This window comes from Stigmatopora argus, chromosome 9, assembly GCF_051989625.1.
Source record: "Stigmatopora argus isolate UIUO_Sarg chromosome 9, RoL_Sarg_1.0, whole genome shotgun sequence".
In the NCBI taxonomy this organism is placed as follows: Eukaryota; Metazoa; Chordata; class Actinopteri; order Syngnathiformes; family Syngnathidae; genus Stigmatopora; species Stigmatopora argus.
In genome coordinates, this window is record NC_135395.1 from 3,969,165 (window position 1) to 3,994,356 (window position 25,192).

Sequence of the window (25,192 nt, forward strand, 5' to 3'; positions counted from 1 at the left end):
TTTAGATGCAAATTGAATATTTACATTTAATAGAAAGTACATCACAGTCACTCAGAATGCAACTATACAATATTCTTGGGGCCCTTTTTATATAAGATTGAATAGGAAGAAAAAAAACTAAAGAAACATTTTGATTTGATGAAAAACAGACAACCAACCCTGCTTTAATGAAGTCAGTAGAGCATTAGTATAAAATTATACAGTAAAAATATATTGAAATGATAAATATGCTCTTTTATTACAGCTCTTAAAATGTGTCTCATTGTTTTTGTTATTATTTACCTGTTTTCCCCCACAGACAATAACCATTTAATGCAAATTTCAAAAAGCTTTTTGTGCTTCCCTAAACCTTGATCATTTGGGGTGTGAGCATACAAAGGTCCAAATGTCATGTTGTGTCATTTTGGAATTTAGAGCAGCATTGGGACAGAGCCCTGAAGGTGAGACTAAGTTTGGACTTGATCTACTGTGAAAAGATCCTGCAGGGAGCCTGATGGGAATTGGGAATGCTCACCATGCAGCTGTCATATCATCCCTCTACAATCATCACTTCTAACCAACAAATGGATGAAACTGACAGCTTACAGACAGGATATGCCAGTTTGATACTAATAAGCATTTGTATATCACTGAAGTCATTTTCTGCTATTTTCTACAAATCCTCACGACACAAGGTGTACCCTGAGGGTGATGGTTTATACTTGGATAAAAAGACAGCAAATTAAGTTATAAAGTTGTTAAGCTATCGCTCCTTGTTTTCTCCCCGACAATACCCCTCAAAAGAATCCTCAATGCAATAACAAAAGGAAACTTTTAACTGAATGAACTACTCAAAACCGTGACCGGATGATTTGCCTAAAGACGTTTCGCCGAGTACCACTGAAAACATAGAAAGACTGTTGAACATGCTATGATTTCTGTTCCAAAGCTATCAGATCTGAGGGCGTATTTACACCAGAGAGTCCATTGTTCACCTCCTTTGGTACAGACCAAAATGCATTCTTTTTGGTGTGATTCCTTCTTAAATTGCAATTTTCACCAGAGTCCCAGGAATTGCAACATCCAACCCACGCATGTGCAAACATCGTTCAATAATTGGACAAAACGATCAGGATAGGGTAATACTGTAAAAACTGCAAGTAAAACCCCACTTTTTGGGTTTCGTCCGCATCAAACAATGCAAGTGTGTAGACAAAAATGATGTGAGTTACAAAGGGTTTGAATTACAGTGCTGATTGGACAAATTAAACTCCTTATCTCAAATTATCTTTTTAGATTTCCCTTGAGGGGACAAATCAATTCTAAACCAAATGAACAGATTTTACCATCCCGCAATTTTTTATATTGTTTTTTCAACAACAACAAAAAATTACACACAGCTTTTTTGTAAAGGAGCTAAGTACTCGTCCAGATGTACATGCATCCTTGTTGTTTGAAAAGGGGGATGGGGGCAGTCTTCACCCGTCAGCTGGACCACTTGAAGTCGCTATTTCCTTCTTTGACACTTGGTAAACATTGACAGCTGGAAGGCCAGATAGTGGAATGGATTGATGGACAGATGGAGAATTTATCTGTCGCTCAAGTGCAGAAAGATACCCAAGAAACACTCAAATCTAAATATGAGAAGGCTCAGCCGATGCGAGTATTTTTTAAATTAGTTTTTTTTGGGGTGAATTTAATTAGTTGGTTGAAATCACTCTCACCTTACTGCTGCTGGCTCCATTGACACCAAGGATAGGAACACACTATTTCCAGTATCAAGGCTTTAGGCGACTCCCATCCATGGAGATTAAGTTAATTATCTTGCTCGTATCTGCAATCATCTTGGTGTTCTTACGCTCCTCCCTGCTGTCTTTCACTCAATCTCACTAAGCACTCAGGAAAAGTGTCAACACGCTAAAACTGTCAAGTGATGCATCACCTTTTTCCCATTTCTCTGTTTGACAGTTACAATGAACAATAAATTCACAAATTCAGCAAAACCAGGATGCCAAATCATTTTTAGGATTTTTAAATTCTTCAAAATGCTTGAGATTGGATGTTTTATTGACTTTTACGCAAGCTATTAGAAGACGATAACACTGATTTAAACATAACTGATCTTTGATTATTTTGCTATATTTTTTGTATCTTATCGGTACTTGTGGCATCAACTTAATTGTTTCCTGAATTGAAAATTGTTTCACGATCGCTAAATTAGCATATTTGGCAACGGCTGCAATTGCGAATCAACACTAAGACAATAACATTCATATTGGGCAACAGCATTCATTTTCTGAACGGCTTTATCCTCACAAAGTTTGCAGGAGTCCTAAAGCCTTTCCCAGCTGACTTTCAGGCACAAGGCGGGGGACACCTAATCAGTGGAGCAACAGTATACAAATTTCATTCAACCACTGAAAAAAAATAAACTAGCAAAATGTTTAGTCCAGCATTAAAGGCTTTGAAGGCCCTTTCAGCACACTAGGGCCTGGTTAGCTTTGCGCGTCAAAGGCTTTTCTTCTATTCGAGGTCAATGTCATATTGTGCAGGTCCATGTTGCCCAGAGAAGTTGTGCAAAAGCAGTGGTTTGCATTGGTGTTTTTCTCTAAGCACAGTACTGCAATCGACTTTGCATCTATTATTTCACAGACTAATGAATTATCTTTCACCTCTCGGAATAATCTTCATGCCAATACTGTTTTAAATAATAAGAAAAGTTATTTTTATATTGCTTTCAGATTGGTAGGTTACTACTACACCATTGCCACTGTTGACATTTCCAATTCTATGCATTATAGTTGGCGACAATTGAATTTCCACAAGACAATGACCTACAAAAGTCCTTAGCTAGCCTTTTCAAAGAGAGTGCTACCTCTAAGATGTAGATTATGATGACAAATGCATATTTTGACGTTAGCCATGGACTGCATGTGGGCCTGTGAGAAATTTACCGCTTCTGCTGAGAGGTGATAAGACCTTTAATAATGAGCTTCTTCATTCTGTCATTAGTCAATGTACTGTCACTATCGCAACCATTTTTAGTTTTCATTTATACACAGACCATACAGAATGACAGAATGAGTGGAGCGGTTGGAGTGTTTGAGTATACAGCAGCGGCTTATTTGGAGTTACTAAAGAAAAAAATTGGTTTAACTCCAGTTTTGTCACGTCAGCATTTGTGTCATGCTCACATTAGACCTTCAAATACACATTTACTTTTGACAATTTGATATACCCTCAGGTTTCTCCAAATTTGTCTCCCAAGAGGGGTTGTTTCTATCAAAAGATGCTAATTCATATTTCAGAAAACACCAGATTCTCATAATAACATTACCTTCTAAGATATATTTGCATAATCTCTATGCAAGCGTCAGCCCTGTGTTTATCGGAGACATTTTAGCTATTTTTGAATGACTCATCTATCAGATATTCTTGGCACATGCTCAGATGACATCAGAGATTTCCGGTGTCAAAGCAGCTTGGTAATGACTTTTTAAAGAGCTGCATGAAGCGGTGACACTACATCAGGGGCAAAGGGACAATGCTCAAACCAAGCAGTTGGCATTCTTTTTTCCTTTTCACTTTGTTTTTCATACATAATCTAAATTGAGTTTGTATTTTGTTTAGGCACAAAACTTTTGGTTCTGATATAGGCAAATATCTTCTTAAGAATGACAACTTGCCTTCATGGGGAAATTTAGTTTTGCTTGCACCAAAATCCACCCATTGCATGTCCTTTCAAATTGAGCCCCTGTAGTATGAAGTATACTTTTCCTTGGTGTTTGTTGCCTCAAATATCTCCATTTAGGTAGTACTGATGTTAGGTCTTTGATACTCCCCGCAACCCTTCTTAGGATAAGCCATTTAGAAAATGAATGAATGGATATAGATTAAAAGTTAACGTGCCCGATAAAAGATATTAGTAGCATAAATACCATGAGTGAAACTCAACACTAAGATTACAAAGGACACACCTACAACAAGACATGACCTACGACAGAGTGCATGAAAACAAAAAACTAAATACAATCTGATGAGGCAACATGACAGAACTGATGGGATGATACAATTGGAGCAGAACTGATGAGACTGCCTGCTGACAATGACATGAACAAAAACAAGAAAGCAAAAATGACAAAACAGGGACATCGCATTTAAAGACTAACGATAAGATAGATCTTGACAGGTGTTTGATTTACCATACCCATGCTGAGTCTATCAATTTCATGCAAACCCTAGGTTTCTTGTCTTGTCTTAGTGCAGAAAACAGGCCATTATTAAGGGATCATATTGCATTTAAAGTCTTATTTTTTCTGGACTAGCAGGGATACAAACTTCCCATTGCTTTTTAATTCTACTGCAGTGACAAATGATGTCTTGTGAACTCAAAACCTCACTTTTCCTGCCATACAGTTGAGCTTCCTTCCCAAAATAAAACTAGCATAGCTCTTAAAGGTGTGTATCGAGTGTGGGAGGTTGACCAAGCTTAATAAGTACAGCTCCAGCTAGTTTCCATTACACATGGTTGCTCCTACTGTAACTGGAATTTATCATATGTAACTCAGTTTTAAAGCAGAAGGTAGCACAATGTCTGATTTATGATTGCTAAATGTCTCATGATAACATTTTTTGGGCAATCTTACCTCACTTTGGTTTTTAAGTATCTGTTTCTATGATGGTAATGTTTTACAGATCCCGACAGTATTATTAGATGAGTTTTGTGAACTAAAGAGTCCCCGATTCACACTGATATAAGTGCACCAAGTGCAGTGCATGCACAGTCCAATAGTTCTTTTCATTCCCTATTTCAGGACCGGTTTTAAAAGAAAAGCTGAGAAACAAAGTTTGGTCTGTTAGTGTTGACGAGAGAGACAACAACACAATTCGCATCATTTGTCCATGTCAATGAAAATTACTGTATATTTTTCAAATCAGTGTGATTTTTTTCCTGGTCGTGACTTGTACTTAAAGTGAGAGAATGACATTACATATCAGACGAATAATTCAGTGCAATATAACAAGCTTAAACATAGTTGGTAATTCTGTTACACTTAATGTCAAGGAGTGAGCCCAAGAGAAATATTCATTTCATTTCCAGTGAAAAACATTATATGCCACGGAGCATGAATAATTTACATCATGCTGGGAAGCTTGGTTCAGGATTCTGAACATTGTTTCAAATTTAATTAACACCCTTTGTCTGCTTTTTTTATGGTTTCTGTTCCGAGACGTAAAAATTGAAGCATGGAAGCAAGCTCACATGGTCAAACTGAGAGTGGCAACTACAACACAAGATGGTTGATTGTAGTCTACTTGGAGCATCTGGTGTTGACTTCAATCATGTAAAAGTAACTTTCAGTGCTCTAAAACTGCCAGGCACTAGCATATGTTCATAACTGAGGACGCACATATACAAGTACAGGCTTTTATGCACAGTGAAGTATTTAAAAAAATGATTTTCTAATTTTGCATTGACTGCTGTAGAATCTATGAAGGCAGACTTGTGATTATTGCTCTGTCTGACATTATGCTCTGCACTTCCTGCGTGGAAAAGGTCAGACTTGATTTGACACGAAAAGTCCATTTGAAATAGAACTCCTCTGAGACATTATTATCCTGGTCTTGTAATTAACTGGGCTGGTCAATAAACACAATTAGGGAGTAAATAACATGTGGGTCCAGAGTTATAAAGAGAAATAAATACAGCACTAGTAAAATCAAATCTGTGTTTAAAACATGAAGTAAACAATTATTGGAACAAATAGGTTGAAAGGCTTCCAATAATTCAAGCAGGATTACTCAATTTTTACCGCACCGTGAGCATGGTTGCACCAATGCAAGCATTGGCATGTACCACCCAAAATATAATCTCAATTTTGACCTCTAAATAGCATTTTTTTATGAAAACTGCAAGCTGTTAAAAAAATTACATGTATTTTTGTGTTTGTGTTAAATCCAAAATTATCTTATTTGCAAACAACTTTACTTGCAACAATAAGCCAAAACTTTATTGTTGTAGAATAATAAATTGAAGTTAAAAACCATCTGTTGTTATCCATTCTGGTTATCCACTACAGAAATATATGTTTTTATACAATAACACAAAGAATCGATAGGATATTTTAGAATCCCCAGGGTTATTCATGTTGGATTTATGATTTTAAAATGCTGACACACTACTAATCTCTCCTTTCCCGCAGCTCTCCAGACCACCCAGCCACCAAAAGTCCTTTTCCCTCCAGAGAGACAAGATTCAGTGATAGAGATCACACCCGGTAAGTACCAACTCCTTTAGACTTACACTTGCATAGCATTACATACTGTAGTCTTCTTCTGTTGACTTTAACTGGTATCTACAAAACTTGTTTCTTTTTCAACCTTGATAATTCTTAGAACTGATTTCTTCTTTTATTTCTTTTCAAAGTGTCTCTTTTTACCATGTTCCTCAATTACATTTTTACCTTTCATTTGTATTCAAACAAATGGTAAAACGTTTATTATACATTCGTACATTAAACAATACAAAGTAAATGCATTTCACTGTTCCAGTATCTCTACACAACTAACAGCAATCCATCAAAAAAAATCTGTTAGAATGGGCCTAGGAAAAGGTGTACAAATTTATCTTATCCCACCCCTTTTTCTTCGACATTTACTAAATTCACCCTGAATCTCAGTTCAGCTTTGACAATTTTGTTAGGGGCAATTTAGAGTGTCCAATCAGCCTACAATGCATGGGTTTTTTTTAATGTGGGAGGAAAATGAAGAAAAGTGCTCTATTCCATTCTATTCCTTTTTAGGTTAGGGGTTACGATAAGATTACACAAAATAAAAGGTGATTAAAGGAAAAACATTTAATGTCTGTAATCATGGTGAAAGACACGGACAGAAAGGGGCTCATTAGGTCTGTTTTGGATGTGCACTGGTTGGCTGAGTGCGCATTCACATTCTCGCATGCTGGCAAGTCCAGCTGTGCTGCGATATTCGCAACAGTATTAGCACTTTAGGCAGAAAAGTGTTTTGGTTTATGTACTGGTATTGCCCTTTGTCTGTTTCCATTATATCTGAAATCATGTAATTTCAAATAGGCCTTGAGCTCCCTTGTATACACTGATTGAACCTTGTATTGGGAACTGCACACAACCTATAGCACTATTTAACACATTTGTGTTGACTATAAATGCTCACATGATGGTCTGAGCCTTGCATACCTGACTCACACACTATTTGATATATCTTGTTTTAAATTTAAAAGATTTACATGATTTTTTCCACACTTTTTCTCCATGTAAGTTATTTCTCTATTTTTCTATTCTGTCCCACCTCCAATATTGGCAGGTTTTCTGCCTTTCATCACTCCTGTGGATAATCAACACAATTCCTTTAACTCATTATCGCTATCTAATGTGGGCTAGAGGCAGATTAAATGCATAATTAAAGATTGATTTAAGATATGAGTACACTGATTCCTTTTTTTAAGAAAATCAATCTATGAATAATGAAGGAAGCTTGAGGTGTTGGAGAGACATACTCCACGCACAATTTATCTGTAGCTTAAAGAGATCTAACATGGTTTTGGATTGGATTGGATTGGATTGGATAACTTTATTCATCCCGTATTCGGGAAATTTCGTTGTTCCAGTGGCAAGAGGGTGAGGATGCAGGAATAGGAAAGGCATTTTAGACATAAATAGATAGGTAATAAGTAGGTCAAGAAATAAATACATGAATAAATATATAATTAAATAAGCGTGTTGCTTGTTTTGTAGTATTTTCAAGTTATTTCCTCCGTTCTCATCATGGATCTGATTACAAAATCACACTCAAGTAAGACTGTAGGGTGGAAACGTTAAAGTGAAAGGAGAGACTTATTACCCATCCTTTAAAAAAAATATTAAACGACTCTGTACATATTGCATGGGGTGGGCAAACCGGTCCTCGAGGGCCGCTGTGGGTGCAGGTTTTTGTTGCAACCGATCCAGGAAAGACACTTTAACCAATAAGATTTCTGCAGAAAACAAGAAGCACCTGACTGCAATCCCCAGATTGCAATTGTAGGACAACAGATTGGCGAAAAGGTGTCATCTTTATGGGTTGAATGAAAACCTGCACCCACTGTGGCCCTTTTTGGAATAGTTTGCCCACCCATGATCTAGAGCACATGTGTCAAAGTGGCGGCCCACTTTTTCTGTGTTTTTAGTTCAAAAACCATTTTGTAAAATCTAAAAAATATAAAAAATGCTAAAATAAACATTGTTTTAGATCTATAAAAAACTGGATATTCAGGGATTTTAATCCAGTTCTTTTAATCCATTTATAAAAAGTCTATCTAAGTTTATCTAAAATGATCCGGCCCACATGAAATCGAGTTGACGTTAACGCGGCCCGCGAACCAACCCGAGTCTGACACCCCTGAGAGCGTAGCCTATCACATGTTTCTTTCAGTGGCAGTTCATATGAACAGTTCAAGCATAATAATGGACTGAAAAATTGATACATCCAATTGGATGTGTCTAGCAGATTTGTCTTATCAGGCAACCATTTGTGTACGTTGAATGTGTTAACCCCAATACCTAGGTTTCTTGGTTTGGGTAAGCAATGCAGACAGTAAACCACCAAAAAACATGTCTTAATGGAGTTTGCAGAAGTGGCGTATCGGTATGAATAATTGTTGGTGAAAATGGTCTTCCTGACAATATTTAGTATTATGATATTAGGGATATTAATATTTTTTTCTCATCAAATATTCATGAGATAAGCTGGGGTAAATTCACACAGCCAACCTAAAAGTTTAGTGGGTAATTTTCGGGGGGATTTTTTCTTCTTCCAATTCATATTAATGGTGTTTAGACCAAATTCTTGAAAATTAGAAACCACAGTTTGTCTAATACACATTACATCTGGCAAATGTGCCAGATGCTGCCAAGCAAAGTTTCCATTTCTTTTCATTTTTTGTGTGTGTATGGTGTCAGGAAGGTTGAGAATAGCTTATTCTCCTGGCTACACAATAAGCACTTTATTTTTTCGGGGTCACTTAAGCCTATTTCTCAAGTAATGTATGTGGCTGCTCCCTCAGGACAAATTCCTCTCTATCCATTCTATGAAGTATATTGAAGAGGAAAATAACACACATTCACACATAGAGGAGTAAAAGATACCAGTGAGAGTTTGGCTGTAAAAAGCGGGTGAAGATAAGGTGGCGTATTTTCTACCCCCACCCCCAGTCCTGTCTGTCTCGGTCTTACCCCCATAGCATTTATCTCATTGAGGCTGTCGCCTTCTGTCCCTGTGAGGTGTCTGCTTCTATCGTGCCTTTTCCATCTGTCTGTCTCCCATCTAGTACAACCTCAACAGTTTGACTGTCGTCCTTTCAGCTCATTCTATCTCCACATTCACGCCGTTTAAAGTGGTTATGCACCTTGTCAGTATTCCCTTTAAAACCTCAGATAGAAAACTTGGAGTACTATACCTCAAACTTATTCGATTCATTTTTAAGGCCTACATTAAAGACATTGGATATAATTTTGTTTGCAGTGTAAATAATTTACAAAAAGTTTGATTATCAAACAGTCAATCATTTAGATGGCCACTAATGGATATTAGACCTTGAGATCCATGTCCGTAATACCAAGCAATTTGCAAAATCCAAATTTTTCAATATAGAAATGACAATGGAAAAACCTGAACATAGAATAAAAAAAACATTCAAATATCACAAAAACAGTTTTTAGGTTTTCCAGTTTTAGTTTATATATTAACTCATTTACTGCCAGGCAGCTGCCAACCCCCCAGAAAATCTTTTTTTCCCCGCCAATGTTTTATTATTTATATATATATATATATATATATATATATATATATATATATATATATATATATATATATATATATATATATATATACCGTATTTTCACGCCTATTTGGCGCATCGTTTCTTACGCCGCAGTGTCAGTAACGAGTGCTATTTCTGTATTTTAGACACACAAAGCACGCACCATTTCATTAGACGCATATATATTATATATTATAGAATGAACATCGAAACGCAATAGCGCTGGCTACCGGAAGCAGCCTATTTCCGGGTTTCGGTGCGCAGTGACTGCTGGGAAATATAGTTCTTCCTCGCTACACCCACACACTAAAAACATGTTTTAAAAAGGCAACGGAAGCAAAACTGAGTTCGCTTGTACTTTATTTAGACATTTTACAACTTACTCACGTCATCATCACCCACAAATCCATCAAAGTCCTCATTTTCTGTGTCCGAATTAACAATTGCCCAAATGAGTCTTCCAAAACGCTGGGTCCTGCGGTTGTAGTTCTTAAGCCTCCGGCAATGACGGCAAGCTCCGAGTTATTATATATAATATATATACATAGTTCACAGTCTAGCTTTGAATGCTCTGTTGACGCCAACATTTAGCGGCAGGATTTCTTTTGTAAATACAGCCGAAATGACGGCCAGCACCAACAGAGCATTCAAAGCTAGACTGTGAACTATGTATATATATATTATATATAATAACTCTGAGCCTGCCGTCATTGCCGGAGGCTTGACCAAAGAATTACAGCCGCTGGACATCGGCATCAACCGGGCTTTCAAATCAAAGTTCCGAGCAGCGTGGGAGCAGTGGATGATCGCTGGCGAACACGGCTTCACGAAAAGTGGCAGGCAGCGCCGGGCTTCTTACGCTACGATTTGTCAATGGATCGTTGCCGCCTGGGCGAACGTGTCTGCTTGCACGGTTGTTCGAGCTTTTGCCAAAGCCGGCATAATTTCTAAGGAGCCACATGGAAATTACGGTGACTCTGATAACGAAGAGAGGGGGGGGGGGGGGGGCTATTTGGAAGGCTCGTTTGGGTAATTGTTTAATTCTGACACAGAAGATGAGGAGTTTGAGGGATTTGAAGGTGATGATGACTTGAGTAAATTGTAAAATGTCTAAATAAAGTACAACCGAACTCAGTTTTGCTTCCGTTGCCGTTTTAAAACATGTTTTTAGCATGTGGGTGTAGCGAGGAAGAACTATATTTCCCAGCAGTCACTGCGCACTGGAACCCGCAAATAAGCTGCTTCCGGTAGCCAGCGCTATCGCCAGCCGCTCGGCGCCCCCGAAAGCGCTCCCACTCGGCGCCGCTTGGTGGCGCTCGGCGCTCACAAAGGGCGCTCTGCATTATAAGGCGCCCTGTCTATTTTGGAGTTTTTTTTTGACTTTTTTTTTACTTTTATGCGCGCCTTATAGGCGTGAAAATACGGTATATATATATATATATATATATATATATATATATATATATATATTAATTTATCACTTCTCCAAACCCAAAACCTTTTGGCAGTCCGTCCTTCCTTGGTATAAAATCTAGAGATGGGATTCAATGTTAAGTGAAACCTTTTAAATTGAAGAATTGTGTGTTTGAACTGTGTTTTAAAGCAATGTCTAAAACTTTGCACTTTGCTTTTATACCATTCAAAATGTCAAATAAAGGAATTCACAGTCTGCATCCTTGCCGAAATCAAAACATACAAATGGACAAAAACACTTAGGAAAGTATAATACATCAAAAGAAACACAATTTGTCTTGGTAGAGCGATAGAGGGGATTTGAAAGACAGAGAAAAGCAAAAGGAAAGATGGGCACAAAAGGCTGTTGGCAAAGAATGAGTCATGTTTCATGACTCTCTCTATCGTTAAAATATGCCATAAAAAAGATACTGTCAAAATGATTTTTTTAACTTTTCTCTTACATTTCCTTTTGGATGTTCGTGCCTGGAAGATGAAAGGGCTAAGAAAGGAATCGAAGTGTAAAATCAGTGTTTATCTTCACCTTAACTGCAATGTCATGCACGCAAATTATAGGTATCCCCAAATGTAGTCCACCTCTAACACCTAACTATTCTATTAGATCTAGTTCATTAATAACAATTATATTGGATTTTGAATTAAGAAAAAAATCAACTGTGAACTAATACAATAGGTTTCTCCTCAAAGTACTTTTCAGAATATTCTGAACCAAATATATTGCTTTAAAGAGAGCTTGTTGTTTGGCCCTCTGTGATTTCATGGGATTTATATCAGTGTCCAATTATTTCTCTCTTCTCACATTAATTCGCTTCACAAATGGTGACTTTTTCTGCAGGATACTCATTCCGCAGTCAGAATCAGATATTTATTAAGCAGGAATTCCCTTTAAAAATGGATCATAACGCGTGTGTGCATGTATTTTTTTTGTTTTCTTTTTTTGGTCTGCAAAAGTATAATGAATGAATGAGTGTGAGCGAGACATTTGGCTATATGCCATAAAGCACCAACAACACCTAGAGCAACTAGCCGGACATATGTTGCAAATCTGCATGTCAGTAGTTATTAAATCATAAGACTGCACTGTTACAGCCTGCTTGTTCACTTGTTTTCTTCTGTTTTGCTCATCTTTGTGATTGGAACACACAAAAATAAAATATATTTTATTATTAAGCCTTTGAGTTAGTGTGAATGAAGGACTAATGGTAGAACCAGTCTATTTTTTAGCTACATAGTATTTTACATTTTAGAAAGTTAGAACATTTTGTACAAATACTAGATTGAGTCAACACTTCATTTGCGATTGGGTCATATTTTAGAAGTTAATGCTTATTTTAAAAGCCATTTGGCAACGGCTGTAGAGTGCAGTCTATAATGAACAGGAAAATCAGAGATTTTAATGCAGCCACAGCCCAACAAATACATAAGTATAGCCCAATAAATACAATTTGTTTAGTTGCCGTTGCATCAAAACAACTGAGAATGACTGTGTCACAATTTTGTCAATTAATTAACCCTTGTAGCTCAGTCTGAATACTAAACATTCTCTGATTTCTGCTGGCAGATGACAGTGTACCTTGTATTTGTTTATCAAGATAAGACATTTGCCAAAATCTGCTTTTATATTGGAAGACGGAATTAAACATTTATACATTTTCTGGGAGAAAAGATGATCATGTGTTACCTTTAACAATAAGCACCGTATTGTAAGTCAAGTTTTGGACCAACCAATTAATCTGCAGTTTTTTTAGAAGACAGTAAACACAATTATTAATGGATTTAAATGGCTTGCGAAGGATGACGTTTGTTTTATTTTCCCCTGGGGTACCATGTGTTCATAGTTCTGAGATAAATCCACACACCTTAACCAAGATAACATTTGTGCTCTTTGAAAATGTCATGTTCCCAACAACAAAACTGTTCCCAAGTAAAATGCATATTGTGTTCCATTATAAGATGATAATAGCAGGGTATCATACTGTACTTAAAATATCGTTTTACAGCGGAAAAACACACTGGAAAGTTGAGTGAAAGGGAGCTCTGGCTTCTCTTTAACTGTCAGTTTAGATTTTACAAAGCCCTTATGACTGGTCATTTAATTAACCTTGTCAAGCATATCGCCACTAATCTCCTTTCTAATTTCATCTGTTAATTTAAAACACTTCTTAACGAGGACAGTCCCCGAGCCAATCAAATGTCTAGAATAGGTATATTAGAGCAAGGAACTTTTTTTTAATTAGACCTGTCAGGAAATTGCCAAATATGGTCAAAGACTGAGATTTGATTGTCTTTCCTTAGAGGGCTATTAGGAATCAGCTCAGGTTTTGATTATTTGTGTTTCTCAGACTAAAAAGGCAGGATGTCTATAGCAACTGATAAAGTCAATGACAGATGGTGTGATAGAAATATGTGAGTAGAATAGTGAAATCTCATTTTCCTTCTTTGTGGCAGTTTCATTTCCTGTGAGAAAGAAATGTTTTAATATTTTCAGAAATGATTCTTAACGACATATTTATTAACTCCCATCACACCAACAACACACTACTGTCAGATATTATTGGCTATCTAAACAGACTTCTAACAGCTTGATGAGGTAAAATACCTTACATAATAAATAACAATAACCAACTAAACAATTTTCCAAGTATTTCTAATTACTAATGCCATAGGTGAACACCACAGTCGTTTAAATTAAAATCTTTTGATATCAGCTGCTGTGCTGTCACTGAGTATTAGAAAATACTTCCCTTTGTCAAGTTCAAACCTTAAAATGAGCCAAAAAATTCAAGTAAGAAACAGAAAGAGCGTAAATAGAACAAAAGCAGCTAGAAATGCACGCAGAAAAACAGCACATTTACTCATTACATAAATAGGGCAAACATAAACAGGAAAAAAAATATGTTCGAAAATCTTCAAAAAGGATTACCACTGACAATTGTGGAAGCTGCAATTGGCTAAAAATGATGCGATTTTGGAAGGTGTCACTGCCATGTACACATAAAGGATTTAATACTGAAGCATTTGAGGATATGAGAATGAGAAAGGATTTAACATTAACTCATTTGTTGGAGGCAGGATGGGAATGGATGAAATGGGAACATGTCGTCACATCCTCCCACTGATCCAAAGACCCAAAGCTCAGCTTTTACCAAAACAAATATGCACATTTTTCAAACCACCAAACACATGAGACAGGGATTGAATGTTTTAGATTGAAAGGGTACATGTTGATTCATATCAGTCTGTTTTTTTTCCTTTTGCCTTACATGACATCGACAGAATCTAGCCTGGACATTAGAGTCAAACTACACTTTTGAATTGGTTGCTGCTTAGCCACGATCACACAACAGCCAAAAAGCAACATTAGTTGACGATGTTCATGTCCATGTTTTGGCAATTAGGGAAGCAAAAATGGAGCAAGTCCAGAAGAAGCAAAGCCGATTTATTGTCTCAGAGACATGAACATATAAATGTTTTATGGTTTTATAAACATATTTACACAATGACTACATTACTGTTACATTAAATGGATTTTCCAAAAAACGGGATTATTCAAAAGAAATATGTGAATTTAAATGCACATTGCTTCAGTTCTCAAGCTCTGTCATAAAATGAATCAGTGAGCAAAGAGGAGTTGTTTTGTCTGTCAGATTTTGAAAGATCGAGTTTATGTTCTACCGCTATCCGCTAACATCGATGACCTTGCTATCAACTTGACAGGATGGATCGTAAAGTCGATTGTGATACACTGATACGCTCTACGGGGGCAATAGTTTATTGCATGGATGTTGCCCATACTGGAGATGTTGGCCGCAGTGAACACTTGTAAAACTGAATATAAAAGTTGTGATTTTAACTTGACCTTGCTGGAGTTGTCTATTGTTATTATTATTGGAAAGGCCTGGTCAATTCATTTTGTTGCGTACTAATGGCATTTTGGATGAGTGACTGACCACAAATTGACCGGTGACTGGTCCATGTTGGAACCCATCTCTTGCCCAAAGTCAGATGGAATAGGGTTCATCTTACTCAGAACCCCAATGAGCACAAATGCAATAGAAAACGGGGATTCTTACACTTTGTCATGAATGACCCAGCCTTCACATCATTGTACACTGCTTTATCTGCTATCCCTTATGTATCGCTGCCATATGCCAAAATGCAAAATTAATATTTCTCGTCGGACTCTATTTATTAAAGAAAAGTAAATAGAAATTCTACAAGCAATTTTTATTAATAATTAAAACATAAGTCGGCTTGTACGGAGTTTGCATGTTCTTCTATAAATTGCCACATTTTTGTACAGTTTTTTCTGCATACTCTGCATCATGAAAGCCGTGTTGTATGTTTCAGGCATGCCTCTAAGTCTGGACTGCAAGGCATTTTTTGGATACAGTGGAGAAAACAGGAGGCCCATAATCTACTGGATGAAAGGAGAGAAGTTTGTTGAAGAACTTGCTGGACATATTAAAGAAAGTGATGTTAGGTAATTGAAATCATCTTACATTGTGAACTCATACTGTACTGGTGGCAATTCCGTTTTTTCCTGTGGAATTAAGAGATCATTTCCCTTGTGAAACGTGCTGTCGTGGACAAATTGATCCCCGCCACCTATGACTGTCGACATTTTTGTGCTTTTTCCATAATGCTCCATCATGCTGCCAAAACACCCAATTCCTTAAAAGGCACGTTAGTTTTATACTCTATAACCCAGGATTAAACCCAGGTCCTTGTAGTATTTGATAATGGGCTAACCACTAAGCCATTGATTAGCCTGAGAAAGTGTTCTCAGGATAGTAGTGAACAAAAGAGGGTGTATTTAAATTTGAAACTAATCATACCCTGTGGTATTTAATTAACCTGTGCCTGATGAGTTCTCCATCTCATGATTCAGTCCTCTGGCTACAAGATCCAATCATTTACTGTTCCAAATCCGACATGCTACATTAGATTGAGACTCCTGATATGATGTTTAGGGGCTGCATATACATTACACAGTTTGTTTGGACATGATGCTAACAGGATTTGGCGACCTCAAGCATGATTACAACAAAGCTTGACAACACCCAATTTAGGCAAGTTTTCATCTGTTGAATGTTGTTATATTTTTTATATAATTGTTATATAAACATATTTTATTAAGTACAACAAGATATATTATTTTTTATTTTTGGCTTATGTTAGAGATAGGCATTTTAAAACTCGGCCACCCTGCTGCAAATTTAAATGAGTTTATCACTAGATTATGATGAGTAGACATAATCAATTTGAATTGGTACAATGGCATGAATCAATATTCATTTTTTACAAGCCCTCACTTGAAAAAGATTGGCTGTGTAGTGCTGTCAAAGACAGCCAATGAGTTTAAAAAGAACACATTTCTTTAAATAAGCCCAAAAATCACAGTGACAATGAAACTAAAATGATGCTATCATTTGTATTTCCTCCTTATATATTTAAATACCACTTATTTACAGTATTTGTAATGCAAAACCTTATTCAAATTCTCCAATTTTGATTTAACTTCCATTCATATGATAGCAGAGAGAAACCACAAATGCTTGAAGTGGAAAAAAATTGGTTCATCATTTTATATCTACATAGAGAATAGCATAGACTGCGATTAGCTGGTCAGCAATTCAGGGTGTCCCCCACCTGATGCCCGCATTTAGCTGGGATAGATAGGCTCCAGCAGCCCTTGTGAGGATAAGGGGTACAGAAAATGAATGATAAGAATAGAATCATTTTCTCATATTTAGTGCATATATCAAGATTGCATTTCCAACATTCACTTTAAATGCAGTATCCTGCTACCAGCTAGGAGACTGCAGGTACCAAAATCCACTTTGCAAGCCTAATGTTTCTGCACTTTCCAGCCTTTAATGTTTCTATTGTTTTCAGCCATTAGGCTTGGCTGTCATAGTACAGGACTTTGGACCAAAAGTGCTGTTTCAGCAAGCACCACCAATGTGCCTTTCAGTAGTAATAGCTCATTGCGACCCTAAATCAGGTTCCAAAAGAAGGGGTCGACCCCCGATCAAGTTCAGGCTGCCTCCTGCCATCCGCCTCCTTGCAGGCTTATGTGGTATCTGACCTTACCGTAAGGACAGAAGCTTTTTGCACCTGCTGCACTGTTTTCTACAAATGCCTCATACTCCATCTGTCCTACTTTTAATGCACTCTACTCTGCTGCACTTAACTACGTTTCTCTATGCATCATTTACTCCTTTCTATGTTCTTAACATATTCCACTTCTTTTGTCCTGGGTGTAGCCTATTTGTGAACTTTAAATACGTCTCCTTAAAATTTTGTTAGAGCAATTTTCAGAACACGGGCATAACTGTCTCTAGATTTTACTGAGAATGTATTTTCTCAGTTTTTGTAATCTAATTTTTTTTACTCCTGTTCTCTTTTGTTAAAAAAAAATATGAAAGCTTTTAAACGAAAAAAATCACTGATGACATGTAATTTTACGTTTTGTTTGATTATCCAGGATTTTAAGGGAACATTTGGGGGAAAAGGAAGTGCAACTGTCCTTAACTTTTGACGCTCTCGAGGAGACTGACCTGGCTAATTACACCTGCTATGTGGAGAACCACATAGGGCGGCGCCGTGGGAGTGTGTTACTACAGAAGAAAGGTACAAATGTTGCCTCACGTTGTTCCTCGAATACCTGACTTTTAAAAATGTTTTTCTTAATTAGTCTTTGTTCCTTGATTCTAATGCAGGAGTTAAGTAAACGGGTTTCATGACTTTTGAGGTATTTTGGAAAGGTATCAAATGGTGGTGGTATTGAAATTAGGGTGTTTTTTAAAATCTTATTTTAGCAACGGTTGTCCAAGATCCCCCTACTTTAACATTGTATCTTTTGCCCTTAGTCAAACTATTTGTTTTGGTTCTTCTGTCTTGCCATTGACACTCACTAAAGCATCTCCACTTAAATGATCACCACCCACTCGAGCATCACCAAGTCATTACCGAAATGAAATAGGTTTATAATTACTCTATATATATATTGCCAATATTTATTTCCACTTACAGCTCCACTGTTATTTCTATTTCCCCACACATCATCTTTGACTAGAGCAAGTTTACCAATAGGTGGCCCCTGGACCTTTTTCTGCATCAGACAAACTATATGTATGTTTTTATACTATATGACAGCCTTAGTGAAAATATACAACCAATGTATCGTTAGTTTGCATTCTCGATATCACTATTATTATAAGAATTAACCCTTAATATGGCAAGTAATTGTTTGGCATTTAAAAAAAAAAAAAATTTTAAAAGACCTGCCATCCACATACAATTGCGAGTCATTTAGCCCTTGCATTTTGTTTAATGTGTCCTCTACCTCCTGCCATGACCAGGGAGTATAAGATAAGAAAAACATAATCTCACTAATGCCACATTTAAGATTTAACTGAAATATGAATGAGTTCCCAGTGTAAAACATTTAATAGATGCCTTGTGGAGTCTGTGGCCACAAGCCAGAAAAAGAGAGACAAAAAGAGATGAAGGCTCGTGACAGAGCGTAGGGGAGGGCGTTTTCTCTGTTACCTCAAGTTCATTTGATAACAGGGCTGAAAAACCTTGTGCAATTGGATATAAATGTGCAGGGACATGAGCTTGGGCATGAGCAAAAAAGAACACGATAGAAATAGCAAAAGAGACTGAAGACTATGAACAAAAAAAAACAAGCTCAAGGTACACTTTCGATGTACAGAGGGACAAAAATGAAAAAAAAAAAGAATGAGAGTGAAAACTGAGGCACTGAACTTAAACCAGATCCTACTGTCTTTTGCCATGGGTGTCATATCTATCTTAAAATACTTACCTCTCACACTGGGTACTGGGACGCACATATAAACATCCACGTTTGTGTGTGCACAAGCAATATTATAATGTTGTTATATGTTGTTTGGTCGACCAAACGTCCGGTCGACCAAACGTCCGGTCACGCTATTTTCTTCTTCGCCACTTCCTCTTACAAAGAAAACAATGTGCATGCTTACTGAGCCTGCAGTTTTACACAAACTGACAAACTCCACATAAGGTATTTTACAATTTATACCATGTCAACCAAAAGGCAGTTGTGCAATGTAATGGGTTGATACCATTGCATGAAGGTTCAGGGTTTGGATGTTGTTTGCGTAACTCTTGCTCCTTCCTTGCTTTCAAACACTTGCGCAAATAAACACATTCCTCTTTATCACTGTTATTACTGTGTTAAACGATGACCGACCTTGTTGACCCCCACTGCAAGAGTGTATCATTATAATATTGCTTGTGCACACACAAACGTGGATGTTTATATGTGCGTCCCAGTACCCAGTGTGAGAGGTAAGTATTTTAAGATAGATATGACACCCATGGCAAAAGACAGTAGGATCTGGTTTAAGTTCAGTGCCTCAGTTTTCACTCTCATTCTTTTTTTTTTTCATTTTTGTCCCTCTGTACATCGAAAGTGTACCTTGAGCTTGTTTTTTTTTGTTCATAGTCTTCAGTCTCTTTTGCTATTTCTATCGTGTTCTTTTTTGCTCATGCCCAAGCTCATGTCCCTGCACATTTATATCCAATTGCACAAGGTTTTTCAGCCCTGTTATCAAATGAACTTGAGGTAACAGCGAATACCCCCTCCCCTACGCTCTGTCACGAGCCTTCATCTCTTTTTGTCTTTGGTCGACCAGACGTTTGGTCGACCGGACGTTTGGTCGCCGGGTTCGCGCGCTGTCAAATTATGACAGAGAGTTTACTGTTGATATTTTGATATTAGATATTTAGATATTAAACTCACTTTCTCTCTCTCTCTCATGATTATAATTTTGAGAGCTGGTTTCAACAGTAACAACCCGGCGACCAAACGTCCGTTCTACCAAACGTCCGGTCGACCGAATGTCTGGTCGACCAAACGTCCGGGGACCAAACGTCCGGGGACCAAACGTCTTTCGGCGAAATGTCCGAGTACCGAAAATAGTACTAAAAATAACAATAAAACAGGAAAAGCTGTATTGACATTTAATGTTGGTGTCCAATATACCAATATAATGCATGCAAATGATTAATAGAGAAACTCAAAATTTGTAGAGGTTTCTTGACATATATAACCTATTTATACAAGAATACAATTTCAAGACATCGGGAAGATCTTTCAGGTTTTCTGTATCATTTCAGTCGGAGCACTATGACCAAGGGCAGACATTAGTGGGTGCTGGCCACCCGGGACACGGCCTATATATAACCTCCCCACCCCCACTTTCCAGCCTATTAAATTAAGGGCCCATTGACACTCAGTGCACCAGGATCCTGTTCACATTCTTCCATCATCCACATCCGCCACCGATTGTGACAACTGGAACTCTCAGGTGTTCTGTCATTCAAAGTTTGAAACACTGACGCAGAATGATCTAATTTACCCAACTGCCATGAAAGATCTTTAAAGAATCTGTTGTAAGGGCCATCTTTACATTGGAGTGTACAGCTTGAGAACACCTGCATGCTCCAGTTTGTTTCTGTGACGTTCAGGCTACATGGTGTTGAAAGCACTCAGGAAATTAAAGAACATGATCCTGACAATGCAACAACGCTCTTCAGGTGAAAGAGAGCTCAGTGGAGTAAGATGACAGCATGATCTACTCTAATGCCAGGCTGGTAGACGAACTGCAGCGGGTCCATCTGGACCTGTCGCCGACCATGCCTTTGTCCTTCGCAGCTCTGTTCTCACCTGGTTAGTAGAGAGGAACAGATTGTTGTAGCAGGAGTGGGGGCTTGAGGGGAGACATCATTTCCTGGGTGGTGGCAGAGCTGCCTGTGTGATCAGACCTATTGAAGGAAAGGTTCAGATCATTCACCCACATTTGCCGCACCATTGTGTCCAGTCATCTGTGGCCGGAGATGGTCTTCGATCAACTGTAGTGGAGGCACCGTATTTCTCCTGCAGGTGGCCACCAAAATGCCCCATCTGATTTTCCTCTTCAGCTCATTCTGCACAGTGCTCAGCTTTTCCATCTTGACACTTCACGAAAGATCATCTTATGTCAGTGAAAGAGCTTTTATGATCTTAACAATTCCAAGCATTTCTGCCCGTAGTGTGGGCTGATTTTCTTTCAGGGTTCAGTAGCCATGCTAAGTAGCAATCTTTCTGGTTTCTTTTGCCTTCTGGTGCGACGCCGTAGCGAGGTCATGTCAGAGCTCCAGAACACAACACGACAGCCGAAACAAAGCACATGTTATGCTAAGTAAGCACACATTATCAAAGCTTGATTTCACACACTATGTGTGATTGAATTATGAGTGCGCGCAAGCTCCAGTCACCCAGTTGTTAAATTGATGAATGCATCCATGTTTTATGTAATCCGCACGCAGAGATAGGCTTTGTAGTTATGTTACTAGAAGGAGGAATAAAAGGAGGTTAGAGAAAGAGAGCGGTAGAACAGAGGAGCAACCTGGGATGATTACTTAATTTAGTTCATTATAAAATATATCAATAAGACATTTCTGATTCTATTAATCCAAGTATTGGTTTTGTCACCTTTGGATTTTGTTTCTATTTTGTTTTGTGATGTTATTTAACCCTGGGACTGACGTATTTTGTCGGAATAATTCATGTCTTTTTATTTCAAAGAAAGACTAAATTAAAATGCTAAACTCTAAAATGCCCTTTTCTCAGGACAACATAACCTACTAAATTAAAATTCTAAACTCTAAAATGCCCTTTTCTTAGGACAACATAACCTACATGTCCACTTTTTTTTTTACTTTGACAAGTTATATCAACAATTTCTCATCTCATTTTCTGAACCGCTTTATCCTCATTAGGGTCGCGGGGATATCAACAATTTGTTTGGCAACATTTTTAATATTTCCTCCCATGTTCCAAAAACATGCATGGTAGGCTGATTGGACACTCTAAATTCCCCCTAGTTATGAGTGTGAGCATGAATGATTGTCCGTCTCCTTGTGCCCTACGATTGGCTGGCCACCAATTCAGGGTGTCCCCTGCCTCTGGCCGGGAGACAGCTGGGATTAGCTCCAGCATCCCCCGCAACACTTGTTAGGATAAGCGGTTCAAATGAATGAAATAAATAATTCATTTGTGAAGGAAAATTGTGCAACAGTTTGACGTAGAAGATAAAAAAAGGGAGAAGTACTCTATCGTGGAAATGAAAGGTGGAGGAAGGATGAGAGGCTGATAGAGTAATCTGATTTTATGTAACCTTCTTGCAAATTTCGTTTGCAATTAGTGAAACCTCAAAGTTCCACCACTACTCCCATCTCCTCTGTCACTCTCCGTATGTGTGCAAAACTGCCAATGTTCAGAATGGAAGTCAGCTATCACAGGATTGGAGAGACGTCTACTGGTGAAAGTTGGTAACACGACATTATTTAAAGCAATCTAAGAGTCATATTTTCATGCATAAACTGAACGCTTATTAAATGCAAAATCTGACAGAAATGCATACCTCACAACGTTTTGAAACTAAAGTATAGGCACCCCTGACCGTCAACTTTTAAGTTTGTCTTTACTTGCAGTTTTTTTTTCCAGTAAGCTTTTAGTGGTTTAACAAATGATGATACTTTAATTGTGCATTTATAGTTCTATCATTCATCCTATTTTGTGTGTCATGAAGGGTATTTTTGTACTGTTTTTTTCTATAATTTCGATTCATCCATGATAGAAGTCAATTACTTGTTGTCCAAAATCTTGGCTTTGTATCATGTGCTGAAAAACCTTTATATACCTTTATATCAGGGGTAGGGAACCTATGGCTCAGGAGCCATATGTGGCTCTTTCCCTGGGTACATATGGCTCTCCACTAACCTGTGAGGTAAAATATGGAAATCATTGGTGAGAGAGCTGAGTCCCGAACGCACTAACAAGAGCGTCACTGCGGCGTCGACACTACCTGTACCCCTATTTTAATCATAATTTTGTTTTTTATTACTCTTCTGCATGCATGATATCATTGATACTGATTTTGTAAGCCACCTTATAAAAAATGTTGTCAAAAGAAATCAGAGACTTTTTGTACGTTAAAAGTGATGAAATGACAAAAAAATAAAAATTACACTTTCATATATTTTTACTTTTCAATTCCGAGAATGGCTCTCAAGAAATAACATTAGAAAATATTAATTGTTTATGGCTCTCTCTGTCAAAAAGGTTCCCGACCCCTGCTTTATATGTATTAGCTATTTAACTTCAGTAATGGAGATGTCCTTCGTGGAACCATGCTGAGATCAATTCCAGGGTCACAGGCAGGAGGTCGGAGCAGGGTAGAAAATAAAAGGAACAAAATCATTATTGAAAAAGAACCTCTTTTGGACTATTCAACTGCTGTGACTACTAATGAGAAATACTTTTAGGGACAGACTTTTAGATTTTAAAAAAATCTACTCATTTAACCTCAGACAAAATTAATCACTAATGCCTTGTCTGTAGTACTGAAATGTATTTTGTTGTTGTTTTTAACATTTTGTAACCTCGAGCTTCGACACTGAATATATATATATATATATATATATATATATATATATATATATATATATATATATATATATATATATATATATATATATATATATATATATATATGTATATATATATATATATATTTATCTTCTCTGGAGTATGAAATGAAATGTGTGAAAAGTTGTGCAGAGATATGGAACATCCGCAAATCCCCAAGTACCTATCGAGTTTTAAAGTGACCGGCATCGTTGTTTGTGTGCTATGCGGGAGATTTGTTTGTGTGGAGGGAAGAGCAAGACAGTAATAGATCACATTTACAATCGTATCTTTCAGCAACTGAGTGCTACCAATCTACCATCCATCCATTCTACTCCTGGAATCATAACACTGTCATTCAAACCCATTCTTCTAGGACATTTTATGGGCGTTGTACTGTAGTTTTGCAGTATGCCATTTTGAAATGGTCAGTCACACATTGTAAACACCATTTTTTGTGTATTGTGCACAGTTTTTTGTCATTTCAACTATTATTATCTGATAATTTTAAGGATCTTTATCTAAATATCGTGAAACGTTTTATCAAATTGGTAAATTTAAGAACGCGCTCGGAATGAAATTGACTTTAAATGGTCTAACGGCAATGGGTGGATGAAGAGGTTATGTTACGTCATTGGCATAATAAATTCAGTAGTTGAATCAAATCTTTTGGAGTGAATAACAAAATAATTAGTCCCACGACACACCAAATGATCTTCACAAAGCAGTGAGTTTGATTTGCTTGTTTCACTTCTAACTTCAATTATGTAATGAACAAAGCAATAATAAAATCATCTCACCATTCATATAATTTATTTCAATGTGAACTTATTGAATTGTCACTTACTACCTGATCTAGCTGTCCACAGTCGAGGGCAAAGGAGACAATCGTTAATGATAAATTAAATCAACATGATTTTTTTGTTTTGGTCTTCCCACCAATTTAACATTTGCTTCAGTTTTAATATTTAGTTTCAGGGGTGGGGCTTTTTTATTATGATGAATTCTGTAAAAATCTCTGGAATGAAATGACTAATATAATTTACTTTGTTTCTGCAAAAATAGGTGCTCATGGAAGTTAGAAGTTCTGTGTTCTGGTGTTAAATCTGAGAAATGATCTGATATATATTTTTTTCTTTCCCACTGATATGAAGTTTTATTTTATTTTTCTCTCTCTCTTCCTGTCTGTGCTTGTAGATATGTATCGTCTAGAGTTGGCTGGTGGTCTGGGAGTGATATTACTGCTGCTAGGAGTCTTAACAGCACTTTATAAATGTTACAACTTGGAAATTATGCTGTGCTACAGGAGACATTTCGGCAGTGATGAAACTGAAGATGGTAAGTTTTCTTTTGTCTCTGTTATGGCACAGCTGCTGTTAGAATCTGTGAAGTTATGCTGT

At 37.2% G+C, this 25,192-nt stretch overlaps 1 protein-coding gene across 3 annotated transcripts in view; it reads left to right on the plus strand.

Annotated features, from left to right (window-relative positions):
* LOC144082868 (X-linked interleukin-1 receptor accessory protein-like 2) overlaps nucleotides 1-25,192 on the plus strand; it is a 181,180-nt gene that overhangs the window by 147,254 nt on the left and 8,734 nt on the right. For all 3 annotated transcript variants that reach the window (XM_077610328.1, XM_077610330.1, XM_077610329.1), the window contains exons 7-10: nucleotides 6,183-6,257; nucleotides 15,638-15,770; nucleotides 17,778-17,923; nucleotides 24,990-25,130. In XM_077610328.1, coding sequence (XP_077466454.1) covers nucleotides 6,183-6,257; nucleotides 15,638-15,770; nucleotides 17,778-17,923; nucleotides 24,990-25,130 — 495 coding nt within the window. The remainder of the gene's footprint in view (nucleotides 1-6,182; nucleotides 6,258-15,637; nucleotides 15,771-17,777; nucleotides 17,924-24,989; nucleotides 25,131-25,192) is intronic.